Source organism: Sapajus apella, unplaced genomic scaffold, assembly GCF_009761245.1.
Source record: "Sapajus apella isolate SASKATOON/1434 unplaced genomic scaffold, GSC_monkey_1.0 scaffold28, whole genome shotgun sequence".
Taxonomy (NCBI): domain Eukaryota; kingdom Metazoa; phylum Chordata; class Mammalia; order Primates; family Cebidae; genus Sapajus; species Sapajus apella.
In genome coordinates, this window is record NW_022436968.1 from 24,449,353 (window position 1) to 24,476,008 (window position 26,656).

Below are 26,656 nucleotides of genomic sequence, written 5' to 3' on the forward strand. Positions count from 1 at the left end.
TTTTTTTTTTTTTTTTGAGATGGAGTTTTGCTCATTACCCAGGCTGGAGTGCAATGGCGTGATCTCGGCTCACCGCAACCTCTGCCTCCTGGGTTCAAGCAATTCTCCTGCCTCAGCCTCCCGAGCAGCTGGGACTACAGGCGTGCGCCACCATGCCCAGCTAATTTTTGTATTTTTTTTTTTTTTTTTTAGTAGAGACAGGGTTTCACCATGTTGACCAGGATGGTCTCGATCTCTTGACCTCATGATCCACCCATCTTGGCCTCCCAAAGTGCTGGGATTATAGGCGTGAGCCACCGCACCCAGCCGCATTCCATAGCCTTCTCTTGGGTACTCATTACACTGGCTTCTAGCATCACATTGAAATATTACATTGCCTTCATACATTAGGAAGGATAATTCTCATCTAAGTTAAAAATTGGGGGGAAAAAAGATTCATGACTTATCTGGTACCCTGGTTGTCACAATTAAATAATTTGCTGTGGTATGGTGGTTAAAAATAAGGACTTTAGAGCCAAATCTCTGGGTTCAAATTCTGGTGGCATTACCTAATATCTTATCCAAGGAACAAGACTGGTTACTTTCTATGACTTATCTACTTCATCTAAAACTTTGGACTAGCAATAGCACCAGATTTTTGGTAGTGTTGTGATATTTATGAGTTAATACACACAACTCCCTTAGCACCTAACACATAGTAGGCACTCACTAAATGTTAACTCTTATTTCGGAACCCAACCCATTAACTAGAGCTTAGGGAACAAAATGGTAATGACGATAATAATTATTCAGCTCTGTAGTATTGCATGTCTTTCTCAGCCTTTTGACACAAAAACTCTCATCTGTCATCTCTAGCCCTGGCAACGCCAAAGGAAATAGCATTATCGTATCATTTACTAGGAATGGCATAATTAATGAAGGCAAGACTGGCTGCAAAAAGCCTGCGATATTTTTGCACTGGTGTAAGCTAGTTGTTATGGCAACCGTCCCCTGTCAACGACCCTTTTGCCAGGCAGAGAGAGATCCATTTTTGGAGCCGTCACAGCACATCTGTTTCTCTGCTCAGCTGATTAGCTCTTGTTTGCAACAATGAGCAGATGGAAGTGAAGAGGGAAAAAAATTTTCTAAAAAGAAGCAAATGTTTATTTTATCCACAAGTCTGTTTTCCAATACAGAAACAGATCTTTAGCTGTTTTAGGAAGATGCTGCATATACTAGATCCTTAATGCATGGCGTAATTGCAAAGTGTAGTCAACCTATAAATATAGGTGATAGGTCTTCCATGTGTATCTTTTAAAACAATGTTTCTCACACCCCAATTTCGGAGTAAATTTCCACCATATCTTTGCATGTCTCTGTTATATGACCTGTTGTCTCAGTGGGCTGGTACACATTTTCCACACCAAATATTCCATATGAACACACTGCAAAGTGAAAGAGTACAAGAATCCCTTTCCCTGCCTTGGTTTCTTTATCTGTAAAACGGGGCTTTCATTCCCATCCTCTCTGAAAAGCCAAACACCTTCAGCATTTACTAGGTATGTGAATTTGGGCACGATTCCTCCTATAGCTCTTTAAGCCTCACCTTCCTCCATGATAAAATGGAGAAAAGATTGAGAGCTGTTGTGAAAATGAAAGAAGATATTTTAAAAGCCCCTATCATGGTCTCTAGTATAGAGTCAGTCCTCGGTAAGTGAAAGTTTCCTTCCCAATATGCCTCTGCTCAGCAAGTGCAATGTTCAGAATATCTGGCGATCAGGTGGCATGTGGCACTGGCCATCCCTGCTTGTCACACAGACCTTTTCTCCCAGAGTTGCTGGATCATTAGGAGGTCAGAAGTGTCCCAGAGTACAAGACAGGGCACCTCTGGTGGCTGAGAAGAGCTCATGGGCTCTGGATGACAACCATTTGCCATCCAGAATGAAAATATTTTAATATTTTAACAACCAGCATGGCCACAAAGTGTACATCAGCTAAATACAAGCCATTATTTCAAAAGTCTACTGGTTTCCTCAATAAAAACGATCATGGCAACTTTGGTTCTTTCTCTTGGCTTTCAGCAATTTACAAACATTGAGTTTAATTCTTCGCTACATGTGATAATGGAAAAGGTATTTTAGGTATCAACTACCCTAACTCCCTGCCATTACCACTAATAAACATCAACTAGGCTTGTATCCCTTTTGCTATAGACCAGGATATTACCTGGCATGTGTTTGATACAAATACTGGTTGAGCAATATTGACAGTGGACATGGGTTATATTGGAAATTCCTTAGTTGAGTGAGTCACAAAATATGGTTCTAGTCACCATTACCCACCTACGCATTCTGTGTCTAGGGACACTTGGCCTGACAGAGCCTTAGATTCTTTATCTACAACATCAGTGTAATCATGCCCAAATGGCGGTCTCACAGGTAGGTTGTGGTATTTTTAAAATAACATTGGTAAAAATTCTATGCAAATGTGGGATAGTATTATTCATACTATTTACTATAAGAAATTGGCTGTCAGGAGACAGTGGAGGAGAAAAGCAACAACAAACACGGCTGAAAGGAAGACTGTGTTGTTTTTGCAGGTTTTTTTTAAGTACTTAAAATACAGGCTAAAGTTATAGGCCAGGAGACCAGAAGGCTTAATCAGGTAAAGAGAAGATTCAAGGAAATGACTGTGAGCTGGCCAAACATCTAAAGAGATAATACTGATTTTTAAAATTCTTTGTCTGAGAGTAGGTAGGAGAGAACAAAAGTTTAGGGGTGCTGGGAGCCCACAAAGGAAGGCAATTTAGTATGCGTTGTACATTCAGAAAGAACCACGTTTGCCTCAAACACCAGAGGCTGAGAGAATGCAGACAGTGTATGTGTGGTGTGTGTGGAGCAGGGAGGTGGTTGTGTGTGTGTGTGTGTGTGTGTGTGTAAACAGGCAAAGCTGAGCCCTCTAACGATGCTAGCATCTATAACCTGCAGCCTTGCAGGTTCTAAACAATTGACTAACCACCTTGGAAACTTGAATGATTTATACAAAGGAAGGGTGCTAAATATTAATATTTGGGAGGCTGTTATTGGTTGAACTGTGTCCTCCAAAAAAAAAAAAAAAAAATACCTTGAAGTCCTAACCCCTAGAATCTCAGAATGTGAACTTATTTAGAAATGGGGTCACTGCAAATACAATTAGTTGAACTCAGATGAGGCCATACTGGAGTCAGGTGGGCCTCTAATCCAACGGAACTGGTGTTTTTATAGGAGGTCATGGCCATGTGAACACAGACACACACAGAAAACACCATGGGACTATAAACGCAGAGACTGGAGTTATGCAGCTGCAATCCAAGGAACACCAAAGATTGCCAGCAAACCTCCAGTAGATGGGAAGGGACAAAGCAAGATCCCTCCCCTAGAGGCTTCAGAGGAAGCCTGACCCTGCTGGCATCTCGGTTTCAGATTTCTAGCCTCCAGAAGTGTGAGATAATATACTTCTGTTGTTTAAAGCTACCCAGTTTGTACTAGTTGATTACAGCAGACCAGGGAAATAAATACAGTGTGGACAAGTCTTCAACCCCAAGAGAGGAGGAAAGTCCACTTTAACTTCCTGCTGTTTGATTGTACCATGAATGCCTTCACCTGTGGCTATTGGCATGTCGGAGCCACTACTGCCCCTCAGATATTCCCAGGCAATGTTGTCATAACTGCCCTGAAGTCAGTCCCGAAACAATGAAGGCATGCAGCCTGCAGCGGTCACAGCCAGGGAGATTTAAAACTCTGAAGTTTTCATGAATTTATTATTATGAACTGCTAAATCAACAAACTCTGAAACAATCTGCCTCTGATTTTACTATATGAGAAACTTAATTATATATTGTTCAAGTTATTTTGCTCATGATAATCTGCTAAATAGATAGTCCCTAGGTGAAACTTTTTCTTTCACTATTAAGATAATCTTTCCTGTAGTCACAGTATGCTACTGACACACAGTGTGCTTAGTTTATAAAAAATTGTTCTGATCTTAAGCCAGCCATGTTGGCCCATGCCGGCAGTCCCAGCTACTTGGGAGGCTGAGGCAGAAGGAATACTTGAGCTTAGGAGTTGGAGACCAGCCTGGGCCACATAGTAAGACCCCATGTTAAAAAAAAAAAATTATACTGAGCTGGGCGTGGTGGCTCATGCTTGTAATCCCAGCACTTTAACAGGCTGAGGTGGGAAGATCAGGAGGTCAGAAGTTCAAGACCAGCCTGACCAACACAGTGAAACCCATCTCTACTAAAAATACAAAAATTAGCTGGTTATGGTGGCGCGTGCTTGTAATCCCAGCTACTCAGGAGGCTGAGACAGAATTGCTTGAACCTGGGAGGCAAAGGTTGCAGTGAGCCGAGATCGCGCCACTGCACTCCAGCCTGGGTGACAGAGCAAGATTCTGTCTCAAAAAAAAAAAAAAAAAAAAAAAATACTGATCTTGATTTCCAGACTAACCCTTTTACTATGCCAAGCAATTTATGTCCCCTATAGTATTGTTTCAAAGTACTAACACACTAAGGGCATCCCACAGAATTCTCCTCCTACATTGCTGAATTGATACTACTCTGCCAGTATCTCTCAACGTTAGTAGTGTCGAAATGAGGTGGTAAAAGAAAACGTAGAGAGTGTTGACAATATGATAGTCACTTCATTTCATGCTGCAACTTTGAGCTGCCCCAGTGCACTGTGTGTCTTGACTGCTCATCAACATTTGATTGTATTGTGGTCACATTCCATTAGCTACCTGGTTTGTAAAATAGCTATTTGAATTAAATATTACAATTCCTCAAGCTTGTGGACTAAAAATGAACATAAGAAAGGGAAAAAACAATTTGGTTCAATTCCTCAAAAATAAAATAGGATCAAGAATTTCTCAGCTGCATTTAAAAAATAAAGCACAAGTCACCTGCAATGCTCTTATTCCACGGGCATTGATATTGCACGCATTGTTGTATCTAATCTAAAGACCACTTATTCATACAAGCAAAAGTAAAAGCATATCAGGACCAGTATACTACACAGGCCATCATATGAAGACAATGCTAATTTGAACCATTACTGATTATACTTTTAAGGACTGTTCTTGACCTAAAACATGGCTCACATGGACAATACAAATGTTTGTTGAACTAGACTGAAACATGGAAAGTTGTTCTTGTGGACATTCTTACGGAGGATTATGAAGCAAAAAGAGACTTTGTTGGAAAAAGTAATTCTCCATTTAGAAAATAAAAATGTGAGGATGGCGCAGGCCTGATTCCCAAGAAATGCAGCCTGGGTCCCAGAGCATCCTGGACACATCACATATCCTGAGAGAATCCTGCACCTGAACAATCAGGCACTCACTCCTGAAATGTGCTGTGAGGGTCAGCACACACCCTAAACTGCTTACTCTTCAATTGACCCACTGCAGCAGGTAGGATCAGTGCTGGCATTTCCCAGCTAACAGGGAACCACTTCCAGGGAATCTGAGCAAAAAGAAGCTCACCATAAACTGCCCCCTACAGAAACACTCCACATATTTTATTCAACCAATTAAAGTTGGAAAGTCACAAACACCTCATAGTAAATGTACAAAGCCAAGAAAATGCTTCTGTTAATTGTATTTTGTGATTTTGAAAATACCAGTTTGCACTAGATTAGAACAAGGATACCAACTTCCGTGTTGCGCCACCACAAATATTGGTTGACTGACCTTAGTCATGCTTTCCTTTCAGAACAGATCAATCTAAATCTACAGAGAAATGTGCTAATCCCGATAGTGGTGAAGCCCTCCTCAGATGGTCCTCCAAACTCATCTTATCCCTTCGGCTTTTTTTACCAATGCATTCATTCAACATTTTTTTTTTTTTTTTTTTTTTTTGAGATGGAGTCTCACTCTGTCACCCAGGCTGGAGTGCAGTGGTGCTATCTCAGCTCACTGCAACGTCCACCTTCCAGTTCAAACACTTCTCCTGCCTCAGCCTCCCAAGTAGATGGGATTACAAGTGTGCACCACCACACTCAGCTAATTTTTGTATTTTTAGTAGAGACGAGGTTTTGCCATGTTAGCCAGGCTGGTCTCAAACTCCTGACCTCAAATGATCTGCCTGCCTGAGCCTTCCAAATTGCTGGGATTACAGGTGTGAGCCACTGCTCCTGGCACAACAGATTTGTTTAAAGCATCTACTCTGTATCAAGCACTATATTAAGAGCTGAGGCATCCCAAGTCCCTGCCAGGGCTGAGTCCAGTTGGGAGACCTGCCTCCCAACAACTACAATGCAGTGGTCATATTGTATTAATGGAGGGTGTAAGGACGTGGTGGAAACTTAGGGAGAGGAGCCTCAATGTGGGCAAGGCATTAGGGAGTGTTTCCTAGGGGAGCTAGCATTTGAGACTTGTGGGTTGAGGAGGCACCTCCCAGAGACCTGGGGCCATTCCAGATGATATAATAGTACACCATGGGCTTAAAGGAAAGATACATCAGTAGGGATTTGGAGAGTCACCTGTTGTTCACTGCTGTTTGGGGCTTTAAGAACTAGTAAACTGGGGGAAGAAATCTGAAATAAGGCTGGACAGATAGGGCCTGGAGTAGTAAGAGCTTTATTCACAATCCAAAGGAGTTTTGACTTTATCCTGCAGTGTTTCTTAAAGCAGAGTTCACAAAGGCCCTAGAAAACTTTTTATGGTTTTAGTTTTGTTTCAATGATAATTGTATTAATAATAATAATGGGAGAATTAGAAGTAAAAACATATTCTGGATCATCTGGATGACAATTTGTCACACAGTGTCCATATTATGTTTACTATGACGTTGGCACCAAGCCAACAGAGACAGATCAAGGGAGATGTTGTTTGAACAAAGAGATTATGCTAGCTGAAATGGAATGAAGTAGGAGAACTGAGTCGCTACATGGTATGTGGTTGTAGGTGTGCCAGACTCAAAATAATCCATGCTATTGTGTCCTGAAACATAATCACATTGCAAAGGACAATTGAGATTCACAAAACAATATCATTTGTCTCATAAAATTCAAGTTGCTTACTTGAATGTTACTGGCTTTGTGTAATAGTTTTTTCAAAACACATTTTTTCCTTTTGGTTTTACACTTCTACAAATAAAAATGACAAAAAGTTTATATCTAATTTCATGTTTTGTAAACCCCATTTAAGAAATATTTAAGATTTAAGTAAACCCTGGAATTTGTAGCATTTTCCTTTTTCTTTTAAGTGGGCCTGTCCATTATCCAAACATGAAAGAAAGGGCCAAAAATGATGGGGGGGGTACTGAAATTTAAGCAGTGATTAATGTGAACCAGTTACTTTGTTAGGAGACCACTTTGGCAGTCACACAGAGGAAATACCACCATGCAGAGATGGAAAGACATCTAAGGAGGTGACCATCTGAGTCCTTTTGTTAAAATAACTCATTTGTTTAATCCAAAAAGCTACTCTCAGGCAAAGGTCAGCATCCTGTGGAATTAAATGACCTGAAAAACTAAACTGTTTCAGGGCATGCCTTATCTAGCTGGAAGGTTCACCAAACTTCTACACATGTCATTTTCCAGAGAGTTCTGTGATGATACCAGACCTAAATTAGGAATAAATCCCATGTTTTACTACAGAGAGCCAACAAAGTACACAAGGTAAGTTGCTATGTAACTGGTAACAAAAAACAACCAGGGCCACTGCAGGTAGATCTGTAGGCCAGGTGGTGCTGAAATCTGGCTCTTCACCAAGCCATGTACCTCTAGGGCTGTGTCTATCCAGGGAAGTTGACTTTTTCTAATTTATACAAGGGCTGGATGAATTTGCCAAGCCATGACCCTTGGAGAGAACTGCATCTTCTTCTAATTGCATGAAGGTACCTTATGGGATAGCTGTGACTTAATCCTGCTTTTCTGAGATTACACCTCATCAGCATCACTTACCAAACTAGAACTCTTACATTTCAATGAGGATAAAGAGGTTTCGTCTCCTAAAAAATTCTGGAGAGCACATGACTTGCCCATGAAAAAGGCATAGTACCAAGGCATTCATCAAGTGCAAAGAAAGAACCAGGTATTTCCAGCTTACCTCAGGAGCCATCCAGAATGGGGTGCCAACGGATGTGTTTCTCCGTAGACGGGTACTGGTGAGTTGAGCTGAAACACCTATAAGAAAAAGATATCAGAATTCAAAAGTGAGAAAAGTATGATGCTAGACCAGGGATTGGCAGGCTTTTTCCATAAAGGGCCAAATAAATATTTTGGGCTTTGTAGGCCATATGGTCTCTGTCACAACTACTCAACTCTGCTGCCATAGTACAAAAGCAGCCATAGTAAACACACAAATGAAGGAATGTGGCTGCATTCCAATAAAACTTCATTTATAGATGCTGAAATTTTAATTTCATATAATTTTCACGTCACAAACTAGTTTGATTTTTTCCCCCAACATTTCAAAATGTAAAAACCATTCCTACCTCATAGGCCATATGAAAATAGGAGGCAGGTCATATTTGGCCTACTAGCTATAGTTGGTAAACTACAACTCTGGAGCATCTATCACTCTATTTAAGGCATTAGGATATATATTTTTTTCTAATGGACATCTCTGTCCATATTGCTCCAAAAATCAAAAGAAAAATATCAACAACTAGGATCAATCCAAAATATCATCCTATTGTATTTCCAAATTATTTCACATAATTTCTTAATAAGGTGCTTCATTTTATGAAGAAAGAAGACTGACATGCACTATCTATAACAGAGCATCATTGTAGACATAAAAAGATTTCAGTGTCTTATCTTGCCTAGAAGCCTGGAAACCTGGCAAGAAAGCTGTATTTGTCAAATGGAAAAAGAAAATGAAAAATAATGTTATCTGGGGCTCGATGTTGACGACCTGAATTTTAATGTAACTCCAATGGCCTTTAACCAGCTCTCTTCTTCATACCACGAGGGAGTAAAGGTACACTGAATTGAGAGTCAATGTTTTCCATCCCAATTATGCTTTTTACTAATTATGTGATGGCTTCACCTTTGAGCCTCAGTTTTTTCATCTTCAAACTAGGGATAATCACAACAGTCACACCTACCACAGAGGGTTCTTCTTAAGACCAAATAGGAGAACAAATGTGAAAATGATTTATAAATTGCAAAGTGTTTTACACATGTAAGATATTCTTTTATACCACACAGAAGTCTCAAATAGCCCTTAAGAGAAGGACAAGGGTTGCCACTAATGTCATTGATGACAAAAACTTAGAAACTGAACACTGTGCCTTCTTAGCAAAGGACACACCTTTGAAACATCAGCATAGATTTGCCAAAGATCCATGGGTTGTTTCGTGGGGAGGGGATGACTGTTGTGTTAGCTGCAGACATTCTCTTTATTAGAGAGCCAAGAAGCTCTTTAAATTCTATTAGCCATGGATAATTTCCCATTTTACCAAGTCCTCCACTACAATTTTGGTAAAAACAACTATAACTTTCTGGTTTTAATTTCTAGAAATTTCTTTTGCAGCCACTGAAAGTTCAGGACCTTCTAATGGAAAGATTAGGAACATTTATTTACTCTATGTCAAATCGCAAAGCTGGTGAGTAAATCAATATCAATTCCCATCCCATCCTCATCCTTCCAGTCTGTTTCCCCTCACAACATATTTACTGCCCCCAGAATGATGTGGAAAAAAATCTCTAATGTTACACACATAGCATATTATTCGAGTTACATCATTCCTTATAAAGAGGAGCATAAGACTTAAACAAAATACTCCCTCTGCTATTTTTCTTTGCTTGCATTTCAGTAAAAATAGACCAGTATGTCTAAAGCAACTTCATTTAAGTAATTTCTTCTAAGCAAATGATAAACTGATACACGTTTATACTGAACTCTTTCTTAGCAATACAACAATAAATATTCAAAAATCATTAATCTCGTTTTTTACTATAATGACTGACATTTTTAAAGTGTTTTTGGAAATGTTTTCTCATTATTTGTAATAATGACTCTGAAGAACTATTGTAGAACTTATTTAGAAAACTAAACCTTCAATAAACTTAAAAAAGAAAACCAAATGGTTTATTTTGTGAATATCAATATATGATATTGTGATATTGTGCTGGCCTAGAGCCAGAACCGGAGCAAAACTATTTTATAAAATGAAAACTGTTTTTAGATAAGTTGAAATGGCTGCCCCATTCTCCTTACAATAACTACTGTCCTTGGCCTCTGTAAATAGAACTGCTGTTTGTTCTTCAAAACTATGTAAAGCTGCTTACCTTTTCTTATCAGTAACTGCTAAAATCTGTGACTTCTATCACCACCCAGACGATGTGTAAACAAATGTATATCCTGACTTCTGTAAACCACTGAGGTAACAAACAGAATGACAAAAGTCCCCTAGACCTTGGAATGTCCGGAGACCCCCGCCCTTGTCTCCACCCAGGAGGTGAATCACAGAATCCCCTAGCCCTTGAAATGTCCGAAACCTTATCATCCCCATCCCCGCCCCTCACCCCCACTCCCAAGGTGGTTTTTCGGGTATAAAAAATCATGGTACCCTCCTTTTGGCACCACAGGTTGGAGAGACGTGAGTCCTGTGGTCGCCGGCATAAATAAATGACCCTGCAATCTGGCATACTTTTGTCTTATGGTAACTTTCTACGCTCCGGTCAAATACAACAATATTACAAGGAGATATTTAATAGTTCTCTGGCCTTAGGTGATATTGCCCTGCATTTCCGCTCGCACTTCCATTTCCCGTTAATGTTTCCAGTTCAACCAGATTCACATGTAGCAGCAACAAACACAATTTAAAAGGATGTTAGCTCTCAGGCCCACAGGACTATTTTACCTTCTGCTCACTGGGAGTAAGTATGCCTAAGGCTAGTGAAAGTCATTTGAAAGACCAAACTGCTTTCTCTTTTCATATGCAAAAGAAGAAATGACAAAATGTAAATTATAGACAATTGCCCTGAGACATGAAATTCTTAGCAGAAAACCAAAGTTTTTCCATCAAGTTCTTCTTTTGAAACACTTTTTATTTTCGATCTTTAATAAAATTGCTTCTAAAGCTGAAAATAGATTAACAAACAGCATCTCCTAGGGTGATCCATCTGGAACCCCCACCCCCTCCAGCCTGTGTTTGACTGGAAAAGTCCCTCAGCCTATGGTGTAGCAGAGAGGCCCCAGTCTTCTGAGACTGCAATAAATTGTCCCCTTTGGCTAAACTGCACACATCAAGAAAACAAACGACAAGCAGTCATTACCAAAGTCAACGAGCTTAACTCCTCCTTCTGTTGTCAGAAGAATGTTATTCCCCTTCACATCACGGTGGATGATTCGGTTGTTGTGCAAATGCTGAAGGCCCTGCATGGCATCCCACCACCACCAAACAACAGGAAAGAGAAAGGGGAAATTTACATGCTTGTCTTAAAGCAATTACCCTACTATTGAAAACTCTCATGAAAGTCTACATTTGGCTACACCTTCTGGCTTTTAATATTCCTTGTATCTCATAGAACAGTTTCCCCATTGTTAATATGTAATAAAGACCCAAGCAATGGATAAACCATCCCCTCTGCTGTCATACCCAGTTTGATGGATGTTCTTACCAAGAGGGCCCCGTACAAGATGTATGAGATCATTGCTTCATCCAGCTGCTGGCCACATCTGAGTAGACCTTTGACAAGCTCAGTGACTGAGCCCCCATTACACAGCTGCGAGAAGGGGTGCCAGACACAGAGAGAGCAGGAGAGCACATATAAAAAACAAAAGAAAAATAAATTAAGAAGAAAAGCCACCTGATACCGATTCAAAGTAGTAAATTTGCAGATCACAAAACTCCAAGTTGGAATAATCAGACTTCAAATTTCCATTACCCAGTCAAACTTAATTTTTTGTATATATATTTTTTCTTGGAGGTGATGATTTATGAGTGAAAGTGCATCTCCAGAATGCTAACTTTTTAATTGCCAAGTATAAAATAAAAAATAAAATAGAAAGTGTCAGGTCTCCATATGCAAGCCTGGAACCTGAAAGTCTGAAGTCTCCCACCCCCTGCCTGTGTTCACCATTGACCCTGATCTCCCAGCAGAGCTTCCCACAAGCCCCTCACCCAACCCTGCCATCTTAACTGTTCTTATGATAATGTAAATACCTCTCACCCGACCCTGCCATTGTAACTGAACTTGTATACTCCTTGCCCCTCCCCTCACCACTGTAACTGAACTTACTCTGCAACGCCCGCCCCCCTCAAAAAACTATCCAAACCTATAAAAACCACTCCTTTCCCACTGCCTTTTGCTAATGCCCTTATCGGCCTTAGCCCACCTGCACCCAGGTGAATAAACAGCCATGTTGCTCACACAAAGCCTGTTTGGAAGGTCTCTTCATTCAAAGCGCACATTTTTTTTTCAACATAAAGCACATTGTTTAGAAATTTGAAAGAAAAAGCATATAAGTAATCATGGCAACTTATTAGATATTTTTCACTTGATGTGAATATTGTCTATTTTCTTAATGTGGATTTGAGGATAAGGAAAAACCAGGAGAGACAAGATGGATGCCCTTGATATGTGAGAGAGAACAAATTTTAGTGATTTCTCCAGTGCTAGCAGGTATCAAAAGCCCAACCAGCAGATCTTTCTAGAGTTGCCATTGCAGATAAAGTTTATGGAGTGAAGTTGCATCATATGTGCATTTATTAACCTTTTCATGTTCAATTTTAGGCTCTCAGCAACTTTACGCTCTTCTCTCTTTTTTGTCTGTAATTAAAAACACTGCAAGATTTTATTTTGCATATCTGTTATTTGTAATATATTGTATCTTACTGAAGTTTGAATATATAAAGCAGTCACATTACACTTTTTCAGAACTTAAGGATTTCCAAAGGTAACTCTTATTAAGTGCAGAAGTCAATAATGGGACTTCTGCAGTTAATAAGAGTTACCTTTGGAAATCGTTTGGAAACAGATGTTTGGTACAAAGGAACTTTTTTGGAAACAGACATTTGGTACAAAGGAACTTTTTTACTTCCCACATTTGGGTTTGCTACAAGCCATCCTAAATCAAGAGTTCTTAACTGTTTTGAGCACAGCATGGAAATACCCTGAAATTGTAGGCAGCATGCTATGTATTCATCTTGCTGTTTACTGGGGAGAAAATTCAGGGCTTTTACCAGATTCTAAAAGCTACTGATATGCCAAATGCCTAGGCAGATAAAAAGGGGTCCCCAGAGAATCTCTGACCTGCCCCACAAGTGTTTACATCAGATGCTTTTGCAGATGAGGGAACCTGCCTAGGTCTTGTCTGGGCATGCCCAGAGCAGACTGGATCCTGACATACGAACTGAGGGAAACGGGTAGAGCCATGGGGAATTCATGCCTTATGCATGGAAGGAGCCTGCTCTTTTTAGCTCACGTGAGCAAAGTCCTTTGAATTCACTGCACCATGGACTACACCATAGTCAAGCCATGGTGACCCCTGTGACCTGCATGTACACCTCCAGATGGCCTCCCGGAGCCAGAAACTCTGTGGTAACAGGAAAACGCAAAAGAAGAACAGCTAGCTCCTGCAGTGCCTGATTAACCAACCTTGCAACATTCTGCCATCACTCCTGCCTCAACTGATGAGCCCACCTTGTGACATTGGACCCTGTGACAACACCCCTGGCTTGAGAAAACCTCCCTGAACCATAACTTTCCACTGCCTACCCTGAACCTATAAAACCAGCTCCTATCCCACCACCCACTGCTGACTCCTTTTTCAGACTCAGCCTGCTTGTACCTGGGTGAATAAACAAGCCTTGTTGCTCAAAGCCTATTTAGATGGTCGCTTCATTCAGAGTGTGCTTAACAGTCTGGTGACCTGGGAATTAATCAGTGAGGTAGAGGGCCTGTTAGCAGGACTCCATCTCACTTTGCTGAGTTTTTTGTTTTTTGTTTTTTGTTTTTTTTTTCCTTTTCTCCCAATAAATTCTACTCCTTACCCTTTTACGTGTCCACCAGCCTGATCTTTCCTGGTCATGTGACCAGGAAAGAACCCCATTTTAGCTGAACTAAAGAGAAAGTTCTGTAACATTTTTGGCATCCACACGTGGGACTTGAGGAAAGGTGAGTAACTTGCAAACCAAAAAAATATTTTTCCTCTTGCCTCTAGGACTGTTTGTCCTTGGACTTCTTCTGAGGGTAGAAGAAATTATGCCCTAAGAGAAGTACAGAAATTCCTCTTCCAAGTTTCCATCTTAAGGTCTGAAAAGATGATAATTTGTCACTCCAAAATTATCTATCCACTATTAGCCCCTATACTCTAGTCCAGTTAGCTGCTTTAGCCTACTCAGGCATGCCCCGACAGGCCTGGGCAAGTCGCAGCCCATAGTTCATGCCATTCCTTGTTTGGAAGCACTTAACTGATCATCTGGTGATCATCTATTTTTTTTTTCTTTGTTCTCTCTTTTGCTAGCCTACTTAGGAAAGTCTCAAGCTGTCAGCCAATCGGGTCAAGTATAGAATGTGATGTCCCATTCCAGCCAATGGAAACCGGACATAGCAGCAGAGTAGATGTGTCAGGTTATAAATAATCCTGTCTCCTTTGTCCAGGTGTGTGCTTGTGGCAAGACTGCTATCGAGTGGCCCTGTTTCTGCAGAAAGTAAAACTGGCCTTGCTGAGAGATCCTTTGTCTCAGTGCTGATTCTTTTTGCAACGCTAAGACCCCATTTCCAACACCCCCTACCATGTCATTCCTGGGGGTCAGGAATGTTGACTGGATGAGCAAACTGGTGGCTCCCCTGCTCCCCTCTTAAGTTCCTCTCCCTGTTGGAGAAACCCATTGGTATAAAAATAAGAGATTCTCCCCCAAGGTTTTTTTTCTGTTTTTTTTTTTTTTTTTTTTTTTTTTTTTTTTTTTGGGATAGAGTTTTGCTCTTGTTGCACAGGCTGGAGTGCAGTGGCACAATCTTGGCTCACGGCAGCCTCCTGGGTTCAAGCAATTCTCCTGCCTCAACCTCCTGAGTAGCTGGTATTAGCTGGTATTACAGATAGCACCACCACACCTGGCCAATTTTGTATTTTCAGTAGAGATGGGGTTTCTCCATGTTGGTCAGCCTGGTCTTGAACTCCTGGCCTTGGATGATCTGCCTGCCTCGGTCTCCCAAAGTGCTGGGGTTACAGACGTGAGCCACCATGCCCAGCCAGCTTTTTTTTTCTTTTTTTCAGCAAACATTTACCAGGCAGGGACCCCAATTATCAGTGTCTATATTTTCTGTGAAGTTTTAATTATGAAAAATGATTTGTGAGGTTGGTCTAAAGCTGTAGCCAATCTGGTGTGCTTTTCATGACTTTCTGTACGGTCAACAGCAAGCTTAGCTGCAGGCCTCCATCTTGTTTTACATGCTTACGATCCTGACCCTATAAGGATGTGGCAATGCTTTTGTTCTTTCATTTCACAATGATGCCCACGTTCAATCTTAGCTTAGGAAATGAGTACCTTCCAGTTAATATCTGTGTGACTTTTACCATTTGCTGACTGTCTTCCCCACCATGAACAACTTCTAGTCTTTTTCTTAAATCTTCCTTTCTCTGGGTTACCTTCAAATGTTCTAAATTTTGTAAGAACTGTTTACCCTTACCCGCTTCAAAAATACCACATACACTCACAGTGAAATCGTAAACTTAAGTGAGGCTTGTTGGTTTCACCTGTGAGGTTACCTTTGGTAAAGTTTGAAAGCCAGAAATACTAGCTTCTTGGCATCACTAAAGTCAGGTAATAAGCAAGTTAAAAGAATTTTCGTAGAGTGTACTCAGTTTAATTAAATGTGGATGTCCAAATTATGGTATATTTAAAAGACCTTTATGCATTTTCCTCCTCTGGGATTTTGCTTTACTGGAAAAAGGCTTTTCCTGAGTTATTTTTCTCCGTTTTGCCTTGCCCCTCTCTCAATGCATACATGACAGGCCCTAAGATAACTCCTGGGGCATGGGACTACTCAGGAAAAACAGATAAGGTGCCGCTCTGTTTTGGGAAGAATCCTGTTTTTCTTGTCGAACCCCAGGAATTAAAAGTAGATAGATCCCTCTCAAAATCTATTTTTTCCTCTCAGTCATGTCTGTTTATTAGGCCTTATAAGCGGCATGTTTTCTTTGTCCTGCTTCTTAAAGAGCTTCACCTGGAGGCCCATGATCCAAATAGGAGTTGGGCAAATGAAAATCTTATGGCTGCTGGGTTTTCTTCTACCTGTCTGTGTAGTTATATGCGTTCTATATGTGATGACTATAAAAAAGAACTCTAATTAATTGGTCTAATGGAAGGCAAGTGCTTGGATCAAATTTTTTTTTTTTTTTTTTTGAGACGGAGTTTTGCCCTTGTTACCCAGGCTGGAGTGCAATGGCGCGATCTCGGCTCACCGCAACCTCCGCCTCCTGGGTTCAGGCAATTCTCCTGCCTCAGCCTCCTGAGTAGCTGGGATTACAGGCACGCATCACCATGCCCAGCTAATTTTTTGTATTTTTAGTAGAGACGGGGTTTCACCATGTTGACCAGGACGGTCTTGATCTCTTGACCTCGTGATCCACCCGCCTTGGTCTCCCAAAGTGCTGGGATTACAGGTGTGAGCCACCGCGCCCGGCCGAGGATCAAATTTTTTTTAAAGGGAAGATAAAAGCCATGGTACCTTTTAGTTCATGTGACTTTAATCTTTGAGAAATAAAAACAGCCTTAAAGACTATTGGTAAAATGCAGATGTTGTCAAAATGTAGATAGGTGAACTAAATTATGCAGGTCAGATACTAGGTTTGCTAAATGTTTTAAGGTTATAAACTGCCTTCTTGGTTTTTAAGAACTTTTCAACTTGCCAGCTTCACAATTGGTAAGGCCTGGGGACATATGGAATTAACCACACCCTTAATTATGTTGGAAGGAGTCAAATCTTGGCTGAACCTAGCACATAATTAAAAACAACTTACCAGGTTTTACATTAAAGTTAAAATTGCTAGGGGTTACCACTAGAATTGAAACTATTAGAAATGTAGTAATTGAAACTACTAGAAATAGATTTATATGCAAGGTATGTAAGAACAGTAAGATGTGTTTTTCATAAAAGATTATAAGAAGGCATGGAAATGTAAATTTTTGCCTAGGATTAAAGTATTGTTTTGAATTAGATAAGATAAAGCTGACAGTTTAAACAAATGATGGAAGGACTGTAAAAATTAATCTTGCAAAAATTCAGTCTGTGAACGTTTTGACTAAATTCGAAAGGGTATATGGTTTTTCTGTAAATTGAGCATTGAACTAAAAGCACAAAAGGTACTCTTAAGGCACTAACCTGCTCTTTAGCAAAATTTGTAAAGGGTTATAAAAGGTTTTTGCTTTTTTAAATTTCTCAGTCATTGTTTGTCAAAATAAATAACTTATAGTAATCTGGAACACTATTTCATTGTTTTAAACTACGAATATATTTAACAGGCTTCCCAAAATCAAACTTCAGTTTCAAAGTTGTCTTTCCTGATGTCCAGCTTTTGGATGCTACACGGAGCCCCTGGAGAATCCAAAGGAGAGGTAAAAGAGATCATTTGGCATGTTTAGTTACATGGAATTGCCAAAATGGTGTTCAATCTTTTTAGGTTATATTTTGATGAATAATACTAATGTATGTTCCAAAATTGTATGGGATTTCTAAAATGCTAATGTCTAATGTAGGCTATCAATCATAATTAAAGTTATGTTATTGTAAACCACAGAAATCACCAAACTTCTTTGTGAATTGTGTTTCTGTAACTACCCTGGACAATTCTGTTACTCCCAACAATTGTTGTCTTGTTTTGGTCCTTTTCGAAAGACAGTTTATAATAAACTGGACTCTGACAGGTGCTACACGACTCTGTCAGATGCTCTCAAATACAGGTTTCTGATAACTTTGAAGATTGTGACATTGGAAAAAAGTTAAAAAGTACAGGACTCATGAAGAGCTGACATGTTCACAAATACAAAGAAAAACAGGAATTAACTTAATGGACTGAACTCATAGAAAACTGAAGCAATCTTTTTGACTTTTACTTGGAATATTGCTGATCCTTGTTTTGTTTTTCACAGTCAAGGAAACTTATTTTGAACTATTTATAGCCTTTCATGACTCAGTAAGGTATACTCCTGTGAACAAAATTTGGAGCATATATGTCTCTCTCTGTCTGCCTGGCTTCTCCAGAATTTGGAAACTAGCTGTGAATATTCTTATAGCAACATAGTTGGTTGTATCAGTACAATAAGAACTGACTTTCTCTTATAATAGGATGCAACTGGAGATTTGGAGAAACTGTTTTACCAAGGCTTTGACTGGAAGGATATCCCTTTAAGGAGTCAAGCTTGACTTGCAGAGCCGATAAAAGCCCCTTGGGAAAACTGGCCTCATAGCCTTTTCTATGCAGCACCTGTAGAGAGTTCTGGACCTGTGGTAAGTAAAGAATGTCACTTTCTGACAGGCCTAGGAGCTCTAAGTTTATCTTGGGACCTTAAGAGGAGTGGATCACCCAACTCACAAGTATTTGAGGATAGAAACCCATGGCTGTGCTTGGCTTTAAAAGGTCTAATTTGAAGTTCCTTGTGGAACAGGGTTTCATCAAAGCCAATCTAAAAGGTCTATGTAGAAACAATTATTATTGCTGCACTAGTATCCAGTATAAGACTAGAGTCTATTTTGCAAACAACTCAGTCCTATCATGGTTTTTTTTTTCTAAACAAAAAATGAGGACTGGAGAGAGAGAAATTGTTTCAAAACTTATCATACATTTGTCATTAAATTCTAGACTTGTTAGTTGTTTTTAAGTTTTTTCGTTTTGTTTTGCTTTGCTTTGAGATGGAGTTTTGCTCTTCTTGCCCAGGCTGGAGTGCAATGGCATAATCTTGGCTCACCGCAACCTCTGCCTCACGAGTTCAAGCAATTCTCCTGCCTCAGCCTCCTGAGTAGATGGGATTACAGGCATGCACCACCACGTTCACCTAATTTTGTATTTTTATTAGAGACAGGGTTTCACCAATGTTGGTCAGGCTGGTCTCAAACTCCCGACCGCAGGTGATCTGCCCACCTTGGCCTCCCAAAGTGCTGGGATTACAGGCGTGAGCCACCATGCCCAGCCTGTTTTTAAGTTTTTGCCTACATTTTAGACTCATCCTGCTTGTGCTTGTGAAGCAACCAGGAATCCCCAGTTGCAGCTCAGAAAGAATAAAAGGGATGGGTGAGGTAAAAACCTAGATCAAAATTCTAGTTCTGAGCAATTATCCTGCAAATCCTTCCAGGTGGTGGGAATAAATAGGGTGCCCATCACCCAGAGGTTTCCTTTTGGGAAAGTAAGACCAAGGGAGTTAGCCAAAGCCAAGCCTCATGCACCCAGATCTTGGCAAGCATAACTATAGCCACCAGTTATTTGGGCATGTCATAAGACATCCTTTTTTCTCCCTTGTTGGGGATGACCCAATTCCACAGCTTCTCCTTTGCATTTGCCTTATGATAAGGAGTCCATGCAACACCTGCTCTCTGAGGCACGTTTTTGTCCCAAACTCAATTCCAAGCTTCAGGTCAAAGCCCTAGGAAAGAAAACTGAATTTGAAGGATCCAGAGGTAGACGATAATAGTTAAAAGGCATAGCACAAGTGAGCATGACTGATTCCTGCCAATTAACCCAAGCTTCCCATTTCATGGATAAATACCATGCTACTATTTATGGCATAAATGAAGTCTAGGGAATTCAAAGACTACTGACAGCAGAGGAGATAGGGAGATACTCCCATCCCCTGGATCCCCTTTCAGCAAGGGTGAAAGCTGCTTTGACACCATGGGTGATATCCTGTCGTGGTCACTGGGGCTTGGGACAAGAATGGAGGAAAGAAAGAGGAATGCTTCACCTTCTCTCCTTCACATACCCTAGATATTTGCTAGGAAGAGAAGGGAACCAGGTATGCTTTGCTCTCCTCTTTCAAGAGTAGCCATTCATCTTCAATCTGTACCCCTTTTGAATGTATCCTGAACCCCTAGGAATCCTTTGAGGAAAAAAAGCCTTTTTCCCCCCTTTCTCTTCCTTTGTCCTCTCTTCACTGATAGGTAATTGTGCCTCTGTACCACGGGACACTCCCCTCAGACACATCCTGCAAACTAGGAAGAGTTAATTTCCCAACCTTAGACTGGTTGGCTTAGGATTGGGCTCAGGGGAAAGGAATCCAAAAGCCTGATGTGCTGAGCTTTTGGCTTCCTTCTTCCTGTGCAAACGTAAAAGGCCTCAGGGTTTCTGAGCCATCCCTAACTGCCCCCACCCGCCGGCCCACCTCTGCAGTTTCCTTTTAATATATGTTTTCTAATAACGCAGTTTGTCTCTTCTCCCCTTCATGTCATCAGACTCCAAATGGTCATGAAACTGGGGCCTCAGATGATGGCCCCTGTGGCTAGGAACCCTTAAATAGGCCTCTGAGGGAGAACTGACTGCTGTTTTCCCAAAACAGCACCCCCTGCCAGCAGGAACCAGTTAAGAGGGGGTCTCATCCTTACCCTTATCCTTAGCCTTATTCTAATGGCAGTTAGATGGACTTCTTTCCATGAGGGAGTGAGAAAGCCAAATGCCTAGGCAAATAAAAGGGATCCCTGGAGAACATCTGACCCATCCCACAAGTGTTTATATCAGTTACTTTTGTGCAGATGAGGGAACCTGCCCAGGGCTTCTCTGGGCACAACCACAGCAGACTGGAGCCAACACGAACACTGGGGAAAATGGGTGGAGCCACAGCCAAGGGAAATTCACACCTTATGCAGGGGAAGAGTCTACTCTCTTCAGCTCATGTGGTGACCTCGGAATCAATTGGTGAGGCAGAGGGCCTGTTAGCAGGGCTCCATCTCACTTTTCTTTTTCTTTTTTTCCTTTTTGCCAAGTAAATTCTGCTCCTCACCCTTCCATGTGTCCACGAGCCTGATCTTTCCTGGTCGTGTGACAAGAACCTGGTTTTAGCTGAACTAAGGAAAAAGTTCTGCAACACTATCATTGACCTTATCAAGGTAAAATCCTTACTTTAAAGCCCTAGGTTTCCTTCTGGCACTATGTCTGCAATTTGGGAAATAATTAACTAGTGAATATCAGGTAACTCCCTGTGTTGTGGCTGCTTAAATCAAACGACTTTTCTTTCTTTTTTCTTTTTCTTTTTTTGTTGAGACAGAGTCTGGCTTTTTGTTTTCGTTTTTGTTTTTGAGCCAGGATCTGGTTCTGTTGCCCAAGCAGGAGTGCAGTGGCTCAATCTCAGCTCACTGCAACTTCTGCCTCCCACTCTCAAGCCAACCTCCCACTTCGGCCTTCAAATAGCTGGGACTACAGGTGCACGCCACCATGCTCAGCTAACTGTTTTGCTCTTGTAGAGATGGGGTTTTGCATGTTGCCCAGGCTGGTCTCCAACTCACCTCAGCCTCCCGAAGTGCTAGTATTACAGGCGTGAGCCACCATACCTGGCTTTTCTTAAGCAAGGAAACCTGAGGAAGTACAGATTAACAGCTTCCCTAAAAGAAGATAAGGTTTATCAAAATAATAATACATTAGGACCTATTCAACTCTAATTATGAAGATCTGCAACATTTTAATAAAGGGTGAATAGATGCTTTTACATGACATGTGAAATATGTGTGAGTCCCTGCTATATGGTTGGCAGATACCTTGCACGCATTATTAACAATCAAGACAGCCTGGAACTGAATCTACCCGTGTTTTTTTTACCATTTAAATTGTTCATAAGCAATAGTATATGACTAAAAATTTAATACAGAATTAAGGAATCTTTAAAACTAGCATAAAATTACTATCTCAGGAAAGACTTAGGAGGGACCCTAAAAGCAGTGAAATGCATTGAAGGCTATGACGATTCCATGAGTTTGGGACTGTATTAAGTGACCCTGAAATCCACTGTCTGCCAATTTCAGGTTTAACTTCCAACTCACTACCCATGGCTCTGATGGTGGCCCAAATGTTAAGTACCAGCACAATGTCTTCCAAAGGATTCCATATTCTTTTGATTCTAACTATGGCTCACATGACTCTGAAAGGGCCCATAACATTCAGTGTTCAATCTAATACCCTCTTGAGCATGGAATGCGTTTTCAGTGCCATAATTCATAGAACAGTCTTAAAACCTAGGCTTTTGACAGACACAAAATAATGTTTTCAGAACTCCCCAAAATATATTGTACATATCAAACAACAAAAATTGGATAATTGACTAAAGAGTCCACTGATGACCAGGGCAGAGCCCGGGACTTGACATAAAAAAGTGTCCTTATGGAGTTAGGGGAGATTATGAGGACAAGATTAGAATGAGGATACTCTCTTTGGGAGGGGGCTGCCTGTGTAAGAACTTCAGTTTCTTATGATCCTCTTTCCATTTGGAAATCTAAGAGGAGACCTCTTGACAACAAGGGGTGTCCGTGTCAAGTGAAATGGAAGTATGGCCTGGTGAGGCAGGCCACGCTTAAGATTACAATAACGGTTCTCTACAATATGCTCACAACGTATAAGACACTCAGAACTTTATGCTGTATGTGGGGACAGAGATAAGGTTAGAGTTTAAATAAGAAGGACAAAGAACATGAGGACCTCATGATAGGAGGGAGTGTCAGGGACCAGAAACATCAAAGATACCAAAGGCGGAAAATACAATTTTATTATCGTAAAGACTTTGTGGTTACCGTACAGTTCAGAGCCCTCTGCCCTCACTGCCCTGGCATTATGTAAGCATCTACTTCTACCCAGATCCAGATGCCACCCAGGGAAAAGGGAGAGGAAACAGGGAGAGAAGAGGCCCAAAAAACTGAGTACTTGTCCAAATGACTAAGTTTTGACTGGACGGTGAAAACTGGACATAAATACTGGAATATGCCGCTCCACAAGGAAGTCACTCAACTGGACTTAAGCTTAAAAAAATGGGTTAGAATCAGTTGCCTCCTTTAGTCAGGCTGGGGGCTCAAGAACCAAGTTTAGTTCAGTTATTGAGAAGAAAGTCACCTCTTTGTTCTCAATAGTTTGTGACTGCCCAGTTTATTACCTATTACTCAATCATGAATATGACACAATCTCTAGACTTCAAGAGCTCACTGCCCAGCAATGGACATATGAGCAATCACAGTGTGGAATGTGGAAGCAGAGCTGTGCCTACGGAAGTGTGGTGGCACCAAAGGAGGGAGGGCGAACTCTGCTGAGGGAGAGCAAAGAGGGGACAGTCTAGGAAAGCTTCCCAGAGGATGTAACATTTACGATGAGTTTGAAGGACAAATGGGTTTTTGGTAGGTGGACAGGAAGGGAAAGAACATTCTGTGAAAAGGAACATGGGGACATCTTGTTCAAATGTAGGGAGCATGAAAGAATGAGGAGGAGTGTGCATGTGTGTAATGAGTTCTAAATACTCCACTACTATTGGGACAAAGGGTGCCAGATCCTGGGGCAGGGAGATGGAAAAGGAAGGCAGATGACAGGGAATAAAAGGTATGCCCTGCTAAGACGTATGGGCTTTATTATTCTATAATATGTGCATTACATTGTGATATATCACTAGATTAAAAAAGGTAAACTCTTAACAGATTTTAGGCAGGAGGTCTCAATGTTCAGATCTGCATTCTAGAAAAATGACTTGGTCAGCAGATCGGAGGATGGACAGAAGACAACACCAAGAGCTGGAGTATCCGTTAGAAGATACTGAGGTAATCAAGGGAGGCAGGGTCAAAGAGTATGAGGATAAAAGGAAGGGAGAGATTTGGGAGACTTTTTTTGAGATAGAAATGAATGGACTTTCTGACCAGCCATATGTGAAAGGTGAAGAAGAGACAGAGTCTAGGTAAACTGTAAGAATTAGAAAAATATCAATAGTCTGTTCCTGTAAAGCAAAAGCAGTAATAAGGAGGCAAAACATGACAGCACCTTCATCAGGACCACTCCCCAGCCTGGCTCACATCTCACGCAGGGAGGCACGGGCTTGCTTGAATTGCAAGTATGCTATTAAAATAGCACTGAGAGAAATTTTAAATTAAATGCTGGGTGATGATCCAAGCAAATGCAACCCTGGAATTTTCCCCTGACACCTCACTTTGGTCTCTCTCCCTGCCCTACTTTAAGTGTGGCCATTTTTGAAACAAAGGCCTCTTCAGCAATATTTTATATAGGTAGCCAACTTAGAAACTTTATTTGTAACTCTAGAACCTCTGAAGGGATTAAGAGTAGCTATTTGTCAGCAGGATCAAAACTCAGCTATGGATTTAAAAACAACAAAGGAATCTTACTCAGCCGGTGCTTTTTGTTCACAAAATGTCAGAGTATAAGAGCTGTCTGACTTCCCAGAACTCACAGAAACAGGTAATTAAACTGTTCAGGACACCTTTAAAAGAAGCTGTCCTGTGAAGTTGATAAGCCCCACAGCAAGGTTTTCAAGGGCAGCCTGTGGGTTACAGAAAAAAGACTCTGGGTACTTGGATATAAAAAAGAAAGCAGGTGTGTACTGACAATTGTCTAATCAGAATAAATGTTCAGTGAAATGGGTTGAACATTTTAAAAGCACGATGAAGAATTATATTTAAATGCATCAAATAAAATAATCCCCTTAGAATTGTAAGAAGGCAACCAAGCCTCCCGCCCCAACCCAGAGGGTTAGCACATCAGCCCTTTATTGCCGCCCACTCTGCCAGCCACCAGATTCAAATACAGAGGTGTGTTTCCATTCCTGCAGTTCCTCCCTATGCCCTCAGCATTCAGGAAATGTGGCAGCTGAATGCATCTAGAATTTAATGAGCATTTTGCTCCAAACCAAGAAAAATAGAAAAATCATTTACATTCCACATCTATTTTCCAAAACATCGTTGAATATTGATTCAATCACAGTATGTGTGTTTGCTAAGACAGCCATAATTTCAAGCAATAAAATGTTCTTTGCTCAATAAGCCATCAACTTTCTTCCGCATTATTAAAGAATGGTCCATGCAACACAATCACCAGACCTGGGTTCCAACATTCAAGTAGATTCTGTACCAGCATGTTGCATTGACCTAGTCAGTTTGCAGAATTAAGAGGCATTTCTTTTTGGTGACCTTTTATTCAGTAGACTTTGTCTTTTAAGCGTATTGGGTTCTACAGATAACATAAAGGAAAAGTCAAAGATAGTTAAAGTTACTCTAGAAAATCCTTTAGGAAGGATCACGTTGGCCACTGTCCACCTCTCAGCAATTCCCGAACAGCACATTTTTTCCTCCTGTGTTGGACAAATCATGTTTATTTTACTGAAAGCCAGCTCAAGTCACTGGCTTGCCACAAGACCAACAAAAACTATGTTACTTAAAACCCTAGAGCTTCTATCACAGTAGAGAGATGCTTATACAACAAGAGGGAAGTGGGCCTTGAGACTCACCTCCCATCTCAGTCTCTCTCCAGGGCACATCCTTACTAAAAGAGTGAAGAGTGGACAGAATCACTCCCATGCCTCAGCCTCTTAACTCCCTCTCTTTCACTGAACACATATAGTATATGTATATAGGATGCAGTACTGTTCCATTTCAAAGTCTTTCCCTTCTCCAGTCTCAAGTTTTCTGTGCCTTCATCCTGGCTTCCAGCATTCCAATGTCTCTTACTCTAGAACCCACTGTCTGAGTCAGTGTTCAATGTTTCAGTGCTTTCTAACCACTTCCGGCCAATCAAAATCCACCAGTCCTACGTTTGAGTCCATCAGAGTCTGACTACAATCCTGATTTGTTAACCTGATAAACTTCAGGTTTTATCTGAAGTTTATCAGGTTAACAAATACTTCATGCCATGATACTTCACACCACAGTATCAACAGGTGAAAGTGGTTCTATGTATAACACTTCCAGTGATATTCAGGTCTAGACTACACTTTCTGGGGCCTTGGATAAAAGCAAAACCTGGATAAAGTTTGCTCCCTCTCCCTCTCTCTCTCCCTTTCTCTCTCCCTCTTCCTCCTCTTCCCTCCCTCCCTCCCTCTCTCCCTTTCTCTCTTCCTCTTCCTCCTCTTCCCTCCCTCCCTCCCTCTCTCCCTAGACCCCTTTTGCTTTGGCTCTGTATATTAGATACTGAACTTATAGCTATATCTCTGAAAGGAAAAAAAAAAAAAAGATGTAAAACTAATCTTATACATGGTTTAAAGAACAAAGATGTTTATTTGTTTTACTTTCCAGCCTCATTTACCAGCATTCTACATCATTTCTTTTAAGTAGAACACTTGATTCATGGTGATATTCAGTTTCTGCTTGTCAAAGGTTTTACACTAAAAGGGAAAAGAATATACAGTTCATGCCTTAGCTACCACATTAGGTATTTTTTCTGAGTATTGTGTTTTTCTTAAAAGTCTAATTTCTTATCATATGTATATCATTTAGGTGAAAGACAATAGGACTTACACATTTTTAAAAATTTAATATTCACTTAAAATGCATTCAGATTTTCCAAAACATGATTATGTATACATGTTTTCTCTCCATGTCTTTCCAATATAGTAGGTGTCTATCATGAAAGAGAGCATTTGTTTGCTTTCTACTAACAATTAGTAATGAATTTCAGAAAATGACATTTTAATTTGCTTTTGTTTTCAGAGTTGTGGTGATTTAAGGGGATTATTAATAACATTTTTCTATCCTCTAGAATTGCTCTGTGGAATAGCTTTTCA

General features: G+C 40.7%; 1 protein-coding gene across 2 annotated transcripts in view; it reads right to left on the reverse strand.

Annotated features, from left to right (window-relative positions):
• MYO3B (myosin IIIB) overlaps positions 1-26,656 on the reverse strand; it is a 499,023-nt gene that overhangs the window by 430,596 nt on the left and 41,771 nt on the right. For both annotated transcript variants that reach the window (XM_032293013.1, XM_032293014.1), the window contains exons 4-6: positions 11,592-11,696; positions 11,247-11,346; positions 8,068-8,144 (exon numbers count right to left, since the gene is read on the reverse strand). In XM_032293013.1, coding sequence (XP_032148904.1) covers positions 8,068-8,144; positions 11,247-11,346; positions 11,592-11,696 — 282 coding nt within the window. The remainder of the gene's footprint in view (positions 1-8,067; positions 8,145-11,246; positions 11,347-11,591; positions 11,697-26,656) is intronic.